The following is a 12,751-nucleotide window of genomic DNA, read 5'->3' as shown; positions in this document are numbered from 1 at the left end:
GGAATTTTTTTCCTGAATGCTGGGCTTTGGAAGACAGTCTGGGGTCTCTTCAGTGTCTCCTTTTGTCCTTTTTGACATGCACTTTAAAGTTTCACTTTCTTTACTCCAAGGGAGTACAGGCAGCATGCAGTCACTACTTGTAGTATTCTCATTAATCTCAGCCACCCTTTTCCTCTTTTTGCTACCTACTGCAGTGGTTTTACTTGACCCTTGCAACACTGGCTCAGGACTCTGTGATTTCTGCAGGCATTGAAAAGGAAGGCTAACTCTACTTTTATGCTTATTACCGTTAGAAGGTGAAAAATAATCTTCAAAAGAAGTATCTTGGTCTTTAGCACACTTAACGGGTGTGAGCACTGATTTCAAGAAGTCATTCTGAGAATCACTCTCACGTATTACCGAGGTATTCAATCCAATACTTGATCTCCTCCTTGGTTTCCTTGGCTTTCTGCCAGTGGAAGAACATTCAGTTGTTACTAGAGAAAGGCTTTGATTAACTGAAGGTAGCTCACTTTCTGAATTTATGTGATAGTTGCTGCTACTTTCAGCAAATTCCAAGTGGTCCAGTTTTTCCGAAGACAGTCTGTATTCATTGTTTGTCTGGAAAAGGTGACTTCCAGTCTTAGCTGTAAAGCAATCCTTCATTTCACTGTGTTTCTCTGCAGAGGACATTTCAGCTTTCGCCATTGTGGGAAGCAAGCCATCTTCCAAGCAAAATGTATTTCTTAAATGTTTGCCACTAGATTCTGTCAGAGTTGTGTGTTTGGAGTCACCTGCGTAAACTGGAGAACTGCCTAGCACTTCTATGGCTCCTTCAACTTCAGGCACACATTTGCTAGATTCCTTTTTCAGATTCTTGCTTTTAGAATTTCCCAACAAGTTAGTGAAACTTGAGTTTAAATGGTCACTGTTCTCTCCTACAAGCAGAAAGCAATTAACATTGCATTAAAAGCAGAAAACAACCAACATCTTAAAGACGATTCAAAGAAATCGGCACAACGCTATTCAGTTATTTTTGAAAGAGGCTTTAATCCCCAATGATTTCAGCTGATGGTTGGGTGGACAAGGTTTGGTGAATATGGCCTTGTGAGCAAAATTGCACCCTCTGGCAACAAGTAACTTGTGTCTGGTTAATTCCTGTGATTACTTTGTATCACAAATTACTTTGAAGCTTTGAACAAGGCAAGAGACTTAAAAAGTCATAGTTTTATGCTTACAATTAGAAATACTAGAGCATCAAATACTAGAGCATTTCCCCCTCATAGCTGAGAAAAGTCTATTTCAACAGCTCTCTTCAGTAAAACATCCCATGCAGTCCTTAACCTTTGTATGACTACATAATCATACACATCATGTCCACTGATGCAAGCCTGGGAAGAGGCCACATAGCCAATTTAATCTCATATGCATCGTTAAAACATCTTATTTACAATATACTATCTAACATGAGACAATATTTTATATTTATGTTTTAATTTTTACACATGAATACTAGAAGTCCCCCCTCCTTTTACCTGATGACAATGCGCAAGCTGAACTGGTAGAAACAAGAATTGATTCATGCATTGCTGGATTAGAACTAGAGTCAGATCCCTGAGACATCTGTGAAGCTAAAAGTGCAAATAATTAGCTAAATAATTCATAGATTCAATTTTTGTATTTCAATACATGTTAAGGTACAGAACAAATAGATTTATTAAATACTAATGTGTTAATACAAACACCATACTACTATATAGTACTATATTTACAAGCCTTTTAGAAATTCAAATTAGTTTTAAATATTTTAGGTGTGTTAAGTGTTCAGTATTTAATAGTCATAAAGCTACTGAGAGACTTGTCTGTCTTCAATGAAGGATTGTTAACAACTTAGAGGAGTTCTTAAATCTAGATCTGACAGGCAGAATATTCCCCACACTTCTACTGGTTTCTGCTTTTTGATATTGCAGAGAAGGAGAAAACATGAAAAGAAAAAAGTCTATTTATGATTAAAATAAATATAAATGTGCTAGTTTAGAACAAAAAAGTAACATGTTCTTGGGTCTAGGAAAACTTTCACATCCCATCACAACACTTACTGTAAAGCTTAATGCAATTTTTCTCATACTTATTTATATTAAGAGCAAAGTAAACAAGGCTTCAATATGTATGGGTTTAGAGAACATACACATGAATAAGCTGCAAAACCTAAGACATCAAACTCAGGTGTTTTACACAAAATAACAAAATATATCAGTATGTTTCCAGCACTATAGTCTGGTTCAGGGGCAAAATACTGGCAAAATGGTGACAATGCCCAGAAAACATCAGCAGTAAAAAAGTAAAATAATTTTTGCCCTTTCACAAATCACAAGAAACATAGAATCATACCAGTAGGGGAAAGATTTTCTCTTTTCTCCTTCATTTCTTTTATTCTTTTCTCCATTGCTCTGCACTGATACTTTATTTTACTTGCTGGGCTGTAGACTAATGAACCATCATCTTTAAATAACAAAACCGGTGCATCTGTTTCTAAAAGGCAAATTATAAGGCGGATTCAATATTCAATGGCAATATTCAACGTAACATTTTGAAAAGCTAATTTTATACAATTTTATAGCTACAGGTTTTGAGCAAGTTTCCAAAAACTTTCCAAACGTATCTAAACAAGTGGGAAACACAACTAGAATGCTGCAGTGTATCTTCACCTCCGCACAGTATCACTCTGGTTCATGGTTCTAGCCAATCAGCTATAGCCTCCCATAGGACACAGCATTCATCCAATTCAATATTTAATTCAGTTTATTGTGGCCAAGAGATTAAACTTGAAACATGACAGATTCAGTCAGTCGATAAAAGAACCAAACACATGCAATACAACAGAGGCAGTCAATGTGGTGTTGTCTACAAGTTATTGGACTCCGATTCCTACAATCCCTCACTATTGGCCATGCTGGCTGAAACTGATGGAGTCCCAGAACGTAGGGAGGTGTTCACATTAGCTACTACTGCATTACAACAGGCTTCCTCAAACTTGGCCCTCCAGATGTTTTGAGACTACAATTCCCATCATCCCTGACCACTGGTCCTGCTAGCTAGGGATGATGGGAGTTGTAGGCCAAAAACACCTGGGGGGCCAAGTTTGAGGAAGCCTGCACTACAATATAGGGATATGGGGTGGGATAAGCAACACATGCTAACCCAACAATGGAAATTAAGATCAGGCTGGTATTTCACCAGCTATTTCCTGGTCCTATCTACTTCTGCCAATACTTTTGTCACTGCTAAAGAAACTACAGTGGTACCTCGGGTTAAGTACTTAATTCGTTCCGGAGGTCCGTTCTTAACCTGAAACTGTTCTTAACCTGAAGCACCACTTTAGCTAATGGGGCCTCCTGCTGCTGCAGCGCTGCCAGAGCATGATTTCTGTTCTCATCCTGAAGCAAAGTTCTTAACCTGAAGCACTATTTCTGGGTTAGCGGAGTCTGTAACCTGAAGCATATGTAACCAGAGGTACCACTGTATGGGAATTTTATCTGCTAATAAATATTTTACTTAAAACTTACTGATCAATCAGGCAGAGCCCAAAAGGGGGGGGGGAGGGAGAAATTCACATGGAAACTAGATGCTGGATGCAGATTTCCCTATTATGTGTAGCTAACTTTGGCATTTGTGCTGCAGCTAATCCATGAAAGGAAAACTATTTCTATATATAGATTGCTGCTGCTAGATGAAGGTCTACACCAGACTTTTTAAAAAGGCACTAATTCTGGAGAAACCTTAACAGAAAATATTATTCCGAACATAAGTTATCTGATTTATAATATCCTATAGAATTCCACAGTATGGAAAGGCTGAGTGCCTTAAACGGGTAGTTGTGAGGAAGGTTGGCTATCTGGGTCTCATTACCCTTGTAGAAAAACTTTGGAGTGTCTGCCAAAAACTGCTCCCTTTCTTGCTCAGAGTTGGTTCTGAATGTGGGTGAAGCACATATACTTTATTGTAGCTTACTGATTCCAGGAAATAATAGTAATAATAGTAATAATTTATTTCCACCCCTCCCATCTGGTTAGGTTTCCCCAGCCACTCTTGGAGGCTCCCAACAGAATATTAAAAACACAATAAAACATCAAACATAAAAAACTTCCCTTAACAGGGCTGCCTTTAGATGTCTTCTAAGTCAGATAGTCAGATAGTTGTTCATTTCCTTGACATCTGATGGGAGGATGTTCCACAGGGCAGGCACCAGTACTAAAAAGGCCCTCTGCCTTGTTCCCTGTAACCTCACTTCTTGCAGGGAGAGAACCACCAGAAGGCCTTCAGATATGGACCTCAGTGTCTGGGCTAAACAACGGGGTTGGAGACACTCCTTCAGTTATACTGGGCTGAGGCCGTTTAGGGCTTTAAAGGTCAGACCTAGACTTTGAATTGTGTTCTGAAACGTACTGGGAGTTAATGTACGTCTTTCAGGACCGGTGTTATATGTCCTCAGCGGCCACTCCCAGTCATCAATCTACCTGCCACATTCTGGATTAGTTGTAGTTTCCGGATCACCTTCAAAGGTAGCCCCACGTAGAGCGCATTGCAGTAGTCCAAGCAGAAGATAACAAGAGCATGCACCACTCTGGCGAGACAGTCTGTGGGCACGTAGGGTCTCAGCCTGTGTACCAGATGGAGCTGGTAGACAGCTGCCCTGGACACAGAAATATATCCAGCCAAAGAGAGGAGTGCAGAGGAGGCTGGCCCAGAACAGAGACTAGAACTATGTATGACAGCTGAGCACGCCTGAGTTTCTCCTTTCTAACCAGAGACTGCAGAGTGGGAAATCAAAGGATTCAGAGCACATTGACCCCAAACTGGCCATTGGGGAGGATTTGAGAAAGTTATAGAGAAACAAATTTGTGGAAAATTTAGTTGCTCCTGTTCCTCTTTCCTCCACAAATGATCACTTAGTAGGGAAAGACAAGAAAGAGGAACAAAATAGTGAAGGAAGACATTTGCCTTCTCCCTTCTCATGGTTTATCTGACCCTACAAATTTCACAGGGGCCTCCACTTCTCGATATTAGTTTCAATTACAATTGAAAAACCATTCCTTAAGACCATCCTCAAGTTTTTGAAAATCCCAGTATTTCTTTTCAGTGCATTAGAACAGGTGTTATACTTGCCTGTTGCTGCTTTTTGTATAGCTAACTCTTTAGTCAGAACATCAATCCTTTTTTGTAGTCTCTTGTCATTTTCCGGAGCTTTTCTAACAACGTCTTTGGGCTGCATGCATTTGTGCTATGAAAAAACAACAACAAAATATTTAAAGCATTCATAAATCTAAGAAATAATACTTCTTTCACATTTTTCACAGGACATGGGAAGATAGAAATACTGTATATAAGGTATAATATATTTCCACCAAGCCACAGCACAGCCGCCAAAACATTCCTACCCATATCTAGCAGTCTTGTCAGCATGCGTGCACTGGTTTCCTCCTATAAGTATGCAATTTCAAAACTGCAGGAACGCTGCATGAGCAGCTTTTTTATTTTATTTTAAGGAGATACTCTCTTGGAAATCTACATAAAGCCTGCTGAGCAAGATAAACTGAAACACTCCGAAGGGTGGGTTTTGCACATCCCATACTGACCTATAATAATAATAATTAAAAAAAAAACAGGCTACAGACATTTTGGCTTCATATGAGAAGTTGAGCGACCCACCATAAATTTATGGAGGCAAAAGGAAGGTTGAGGGGGGCAGCTGATAACTGCAGTGTTAATAACAAACATTACCAGATACTTTTCTCAGGGTGCAAGGCTAGAATGTTAGTAAACACCACTACCTGAACCGCAGGTCATTTATAGGTAAGTTGGACATTGGAACACCTGTGCTAAATTTTAAGCATTCAACCCACTGATAACTTTCAGAGGACCAAAGATTAATTAGGATCAATTTGAAATAAAAATTAAAGGTTACATTCAAGACCATTAGGAAGCTATATACACACCTTTTTAAAAAATTGAGGTAACCCTTCATTAGTATTTATTGCAGGATACAGTGACTCATCAACATGTGCTCCAGCTTCTCGGCATCTGAGCAAAACAAAACAAAAATGAATTCATATATATCTTTAGTGTAAAATTTGGTTGCAAAGCCACAGCTGGCCACAACCCCTAGAGCAGGCATAGGCAAACTCCGGCCCTCCAAATGTTTGGGACTAAATTCCCATCATGGCTAGCTAACAGGACCAGTGGTCAGGGATGATGGGAGTTGTAGTCCCAAACATCTGAAGGGCCGGAGTTTGCATCTGCCTGCCCTAGAGGGTATCTTGCTCAAAAGGGTAGGGCTCAAACCTCAGAAGGTGATGGATTCTCCTTTACTGGAGTTTTCTAAATAGAGGTTAAGATGCCCATCTGTCAGGGATTATTTAGCTGTGATTCCTGCATTGAACTAGATGACCCTTTGAATCTCTTCCCAACTCTACAATTCTATAGTTTACTTCTCATCTGTTCCTTCCATCATATCTAAAATCCCTTAGTTATATTTCTTTTCTAGAAAGCTCAGATCACCATATGAACCGCTCGCCTGCTTGTAAAAGGGATGTTTAATATGCTACAATTTCTATTTATATTCATTAGAATGAAGATAAAGCACAAAGCTGTAAATAAACTAGTAATTTAGGCACTGGATAGGAAGGACAGGGGTCACATTCCTTAGTTTTGCTGGCACCCAGAGTTCAAGACAAAGCCCTTCTGGCAAGGCTTAAATGTCAGTCACTGTTTTATGTTCAAAGTGAGCATCCTTGGTCTCTCCTACTCTTTTGAAACCACAAGCACTGGAATTTCAATGAGAGAACATACACTATTTCTAATACCTACACTTTTATCAGTCATTTCTTCAGTCCTGAAAACTCAGGAACATAAAATTGCCCAGCTAACCTCTTGCTAACATGCATGGCTGTAGCTTCCCTATCTGTGAGCATGCCAAAAAGTTTCAATCCTTCATGTCATGCCTAATCTAGTCAAACCAACCAAGACAAATTTGAAAATCCACACACAGCAGGCAGTAACAGAAAGGAAAACAAAATATTTGCAATGTGGTCTAACAGATACGTTTCTTTCCAGCCACTATGCCTTTATCTACAGCCTATCCTAGGAATCCATAGATCTGTTACAGAAGCTTCAGAGATTATGGACTTTTTATATATAAATTACAAGCTATGATCTGTGCAAGTGCAAAAAGCTAATTTTCACATGAAAGTGTTTTCAGTGTAAGCATTTCATTATGGATCAAATGGTCTTGACAAGTATTTTCTAAGAACACACAGGGTCAATATTTCTCACCCAAAGCAGGTATAAACTAAGAGTTTATGACCTGAATTTTGTGTGATGAATGATGTGAACACTTCACAGAGCATCTGAACTGCCAGTTTTCTAATAACGGGCTTAAACTGTTACTATGTTACACTGCAGCACTATTGTCCAATCTGCACTCCAAAAAAATAGGGTTTTTCTAAAGCCTATTTAGAAAATATTTAGAAAGAACTGTCCTCCATTGCCAAACTTTACTCATCATATGATCACGTTACAAACAAACTCATTTTCCGAATGTCTATTCTTCTTTAGACACTATAGGTGAAACTGCACAATAGGGGATGGTGTCAAGATGCTTGGAAAAATTCTAAGCTTTGTATACATACAAGGAATATTTTAGTGGGAGAGATCTCAAAGTAGCTCAATGAAGACAGAACATGTTGAATAACTTCTTTTGGGGAAGATCTTGGCTGGATCTCTGAATACGAGCACTTCACAACTGTAATGTTTTGTTGTGGGCCCTTCCAGGTTCAAGGCAAAACGTCTTGCCTCCTAAGACAGACCAGCAGCTATCACTGCCACCCCTAGGGCATCAACCTCTTCCTGATTTCGCTGCTGTGGCTTTCCAATACCATCTGATGTTGGATCTTTCTATAGTGAAATGGCCTTGCCGAATGCCTGTGCTGCTTTACCACCGAAGCAAGTACCGTAATGTTTAGAGTTGAGCAATACTAAACTGTTAGTTTATTATTGTTAAACATTAAGCATCCACAAGAATTCAGCATTGCACTAAGGCTATCATTCCATCACAGCAAGCATTTAGGCTTGCCAGGGGAAACGATACTCCTTCTCCTCCCCTTGTACACTGTGCTGTGAGTTCCCCTGAACCCCCACTCAAGCCAATTTTGGAGGGAGGAGAGGGAAAAGCCCCATTATGAAAGTCGAAGTTCTTGCATAGAACGTCTGCCAACAGGGCTTATTAGTTTAATCCCACCCAGTTTTTGTATTGCCGCAGCAAAACAGAAATGGAAAGGGCTACTGGGAGGGCTGATCCTGAAAGGATCTAAACTGCAGGTTACTGCTGGGTTGTTCTCAAATAACATCAGTTCTCCAAGGCAACAGTGTTTCAATTAACATTCTAATATTTTCATGTTTCAATTATGTCAGAACCTATTATGAACTTCCCAGAAAACTTTTGTTGATTAGGTAATCAATAAACTTTATAAATAAACAAGCTCATCCACTGCCCTGGGAGAACTGAGAGCACATCTTCAACTATGCCACAGAACACTCTGCAACAGGGGTGTCCCACAACAAAGAAGTTAACACAGAAAAGTGTTCCCCTTCAGGTAGGAAGTTTGAAAATCCCTGATTTGCAATCTCTTGATATAAAATTCAGATTACAAAACTATGAGATAACAGCAAAAAAAAAAATTAAGTAGCTGAACAATGCACTTCTAGTGACACCTAGTGATCTTACAGTTGTAAAGCATACACATTATAAATATACCCCAGACATCTGGTATATTTTACTAATGAAGTTGAAAATGTATACAGTCATGAAAACATTTGACAGATTGCATTGGTACACCACAAAATTAAATTTTAATACTCAGCTGATCTAAGCAAATACTACAGACAGCTAATTTTGACATTCCTTTTTTTTTCTTGTTCTTTTCCCAAAACTCAATACACCTGAAGCATTCATTAATGTCACAGCCAACAAAGCTTTCGCTATCACACATAAATTTTGAAACATAAAAATAATTGAAGCAAGAATCAGCTATCAAAGCCAACAGCCTGCACAGATAAAGAGCAAGATAACCCACTTAAGAATTGGGTAAATTGAATACACTTGTTTCCAGAACACCAAATAAGAAATCATTATACTTTACTTTTTTTTTCATCCTTTTGACATATCCTGTGCCCATGTCAGGCTTATGTCTCTAAAGATTACAAAAATGAAATCCTTATTTTATGCGCACGTGCACATACAGACACACACACACACACACACACTTGTAGTTTACATTGAATTTCACTGTACCATTTATCTTCTTCTTAAACATTTTGTTTAAGAAAAAATACTTGATACCTACATATATACTTCTGTCACGGGACGATTTGGCCATCTAGCCCAGTATTGTCTACTACTCTGATTGGTAGTAGCTCTCCAAGGTCTTCCCCAGCTGTGGTATCCAAGATGCTGTTAACTGGCAATGCTAAGGATTGAACTTGGGACCTTCTGCAAGCGACACACATGTACTACTTCTGAGCTATTTGTTCTCTCTCCTTTGAGAGGCTCAGCCTTGGATCTTAGATAATTGTCGCCAGCAGTTGTTGCTTGCCACCATTTTATTCAAATATGCAACTACATACTGCATTTTTTGACACCCACACTGATGCTACTAGCATTCTGCTTTCAGTATTTCCCCCTTCATACCCTGGAGATTGGGCCAGTTGCCTCTGAAACAAAAGGTTCATTGTTTGGAGGTGTTCCTGTACCCATCTCTGTTACTTGTGCTACAGCAGTCTCAATGGGTAGGGCTGCCTTTTTTCAGCTATAGCTGATATGCCAACTTTGGCTTTTCCAGGACAGGGATTGCCAGGCCATGGTGATTCATGCATTGGTAACCTCAAGACTTGGTTGTATACAACTAATTTTTACTCAAGGTAGACTGTTGGTGGGCACAAACTACCAGCAGCCCATAACTCCCTTCCTTAAAAGCTCGCACTGGCTGCCAATATATTACTGGTCTAAGTTCAAGATTAACTGTATTAATTTACAAGGCCATTAACAACTTGGGTCCAGGATACCTTAAAAACCACCTGATTTCTTATATCCCTGCCAGATAACTGAGGTCTTCAAGGGAGTCACTGTTTGTGGTCATCCATGTCTCCAACATATTCCTTGCAGCCACGAGGAGTCACAGCAGTGCGGGCCCAACTCTGAGAAACTCCCTCTCAGATCAGGTATACCTTGCAGCCTGCTGAACTTCAGGCACTTGAAGACCTTTCTATTCTGTTGACATTTTAAGTGTGTTGTATTATACTTAACTAGGAAATTTATGGTTTTTTAAACCCATTTTTTTTGTTTGCTTTAAATGCCACATTATATGGCTGAATAACTGTTTTACTGATTGTTCTTCAAATTGCTTTCATCTATGGTGAAAAGCAGTCTACAGATACTGGCAGTACTTACTTTTCAACCCAAAGCACTGATACTAGTTTTATCCCAGCCTTCTGAGCTCTATTCCATGTGGAGGAGAGTCCTTCTTTAAAGATTACGTGAGTCACTTGCTTGTTCAAAGTCTTAGAAACCTATAGAACATAAGAACATAAAGTATCTCCCTGTAAGTTGTACTGAAAAGCAATACATTATGACACACCACTTTACTAGGTAAGCAAATAATGTGCAGCTTTTAAAAATGTGTCAATTATTAACATATTTGATTTAGGCAGAAAAACAAGCTGATTAATTCTAAAGCGCTTTGCTATACACCTTGGCCACAGTCCAACACACAGGGGAGTGTGGTTAAATTCATTGATATTCTTAGGTAGCAACAATTGTTACAATGTGTAACCAATTCCGCTTTCTTCAAAAAAGAATAACTTACTTTTGCTCCCATATCAATAAGTTGTTGAGTAAAACTTTTAGAGTAGTTTTCTGTTCTGCTGGATGACCATACTTCAACATAGGCTACAACACCTATAAAGGAATAAAAAAAGAGAAAGATCTAAATAGTTGTTGTTTAGTCGTGTCCGAGTCTTCATGACCTCATGGACCAGAGCACGCCAGGCATTCCTGTCTAAATAGTAGGAAATGTTGAATAATCTTTGGATTGCCACTTTTAGGGTGCAGTGTCTCAATTATTTCCATAGTATTACATCAGTTAATTCCTGCTTTACATCATATGCATATAGTTGTTCTTACTTGCTGCCTTGTGGGACATCCTTGAGAGAAGAAAAGACTAAGGAGTAAACCCAACGCAAATCCAGAGGAGTGCCTAAGACGGTTGCATGGCATCTTGTATGCCTCCTTCTGGCAACCCCCATAGCCAAGCTGCCGCCAAATGCATTGCTCTGCTTTCCTTTTAACCACATCAGTGAGGCCAATGGGGGTGTGTGTCTTGTCATCTAGGCAGCCCAGGACACTGCAATTAGGCCTTTGACTGGTTATATAAGTGCCTTTTAAACTGGGGTGTGTGTGTGTGCATTGTTTGTTATTATGTCATGCATTTTTTTTTGGGGGGGGGGTGTTTTTAGCTTGTTGTTCAGATACTGGGCTGTATAGAAATTTAATAAATCACCACCACCACCACCATTAAGGAAGTATCAACATTGTACAAAAAGGAAGGTATACAGTGGACGCTCGGGTTGCAAACGTGATCCGTGTGGGAGGCACGTCCGCAAACCGCAGCGCTGTATCTGCGCACATGCGGGTTGCGATTTAGCGCTTCTGGACATGCACAAAACGTGATTTAACACTTGTGTGAATGCTGAAACCCGGAAGTAACCCGTACCGGGTTTCAGTGTGTCCGTAACCTGAAAATGCACAACCTGAAGCGTCTGTAATGCGAGGTATGACTGTATTCAGTACTGTTTAAAATGGGGATTTATTATTTTTAAGCCCTTAAGAAACTGGGTACACAGCATGCGGTCTGTTACATTATACAGTCAGCCATGGAAAACGAGCGGGGGGGGGGGGCTGAGGAGAGAGGGGCTCCTGACCTTGATCTGGAGGCTCCCGCCCCACAAAACCCATAAATTTCTAGTGAGCCCCCAAGGGTTAATTTCACGCACATGCCTTAGGAAAAAGCGGGTGGGCGAGTGCGAGGGGGAGAGAAAAGGCTGCAACCCCCGCGCGTCTGCCTCAGCTTTGGCCCAGCTTTCGCCCCAAGCTGGAAAGAGTCCTCTGCCTGAGGGCGCCCCCCACCTCCCCGTCGCCAGTCCAAGCCGACCAAAAGGGGCAGACCCCGCTCTCCTTTGCCCGCACATGTGGGGAAAGCGCTCCAGAGGCTGACAAGAGGCCTGACAAGAGGCCGCCTCTCCGCTGGGCCGCTACCTGTCAAGACAGGCCGTGCACAACGTGGCGGGCCGTCGGTGAACTCCATGAGGAAGGCAGAAGCCGGGCCGTTCAAAAGAAACCGCCGCCGGCTGCAGGGGCATGCGCACTGAGCATGCCTTTCTCTCGTCCCTCTCTTCCGGTCCCCTCCCTCCTTCTCTTCCGGTCCCGCTCTTGCTTCACGAAAACCATAGAGAAAGGTGGGCGTGGGCTTTCCCACTATGAGCGTCATAAAGTACGGGGAAAGTTCTAAAGCGGGGTATCGTCCCCCCTCCCCCGCCCCGCTCCTCGCCTTCTTCCTGCTACTATCGTTCAGGAAGCTGAAAAGCAATGGAAATCAGGGAGCTCTTACAAAAGCTTAGTTCACGTTTTGGAGACGTTCCCACCATTGGGGGGTGTATTTGG

The 12,751-nt window shown here is 40.8% G+C and overlaps 1 protein-coding gene across 1 annotated transcript in view; it reads right to left on the bottom strand.

Annotated features, from left to right (window-relative positions):
- MCPH1 (microcephalin 1) overlaps nt 1–12,497 on the bottom strand; it is a 107,842-nt gene extending 95,345 nt beyond the window's left edge. The window contains exons 1-8 of the mRNA XM_081904727.1: nt 12,347–12,497; nt 10,899–10,990; nt 10,484–10,602; nt 5,976–6,060; nt 5,146–5,260; nt 2,371–2,511; nt 1,515–1,610; nt 6–917 (exon numbers count right to left, since the gene is read on the bottom strand). Coding sequence (XP_081760853.1) covers nt 6–917; nt 1,515–1,610; nt 2,371–2,511; nt 5,146–5,260; nt 5,976–6,060; nt 10,484–10,602; nt 10,899–10,990; nt 12,347–12,395 — 1,609 coding nt within the window. The 5' untranslated portion in view covers nt 12,396–12,497. The remainder of the gene's footprint in view (nt 1–5; nt 918–1,514; nt 1,611–2,370; nt 2,512–5,145; nt 5,261–5,975; nt 6,061–10,483; nt 10,603–10,898; nt 10,991–12,346) is intronic.
- Nucleotides 12,498–12,751: the final 254 nt, after the last annotated feature.

Source organism: Podarcis melisellensis, assembly GCF_964234715.1.
Source record: "Podarcis melisellensis genome assembly, chromosome: 3".
Taxonomy (NCBI): Eukaryota; Metazoa; Chordata; class Lepidosauria; order Squamata; family Lacertidae; genus Podarcis; species Podarcis melisellensis.
Note: the sequence above shows the minus strand (reverse complement) of the source record. Positions and strands in the feature narration are given on the sequence as shown.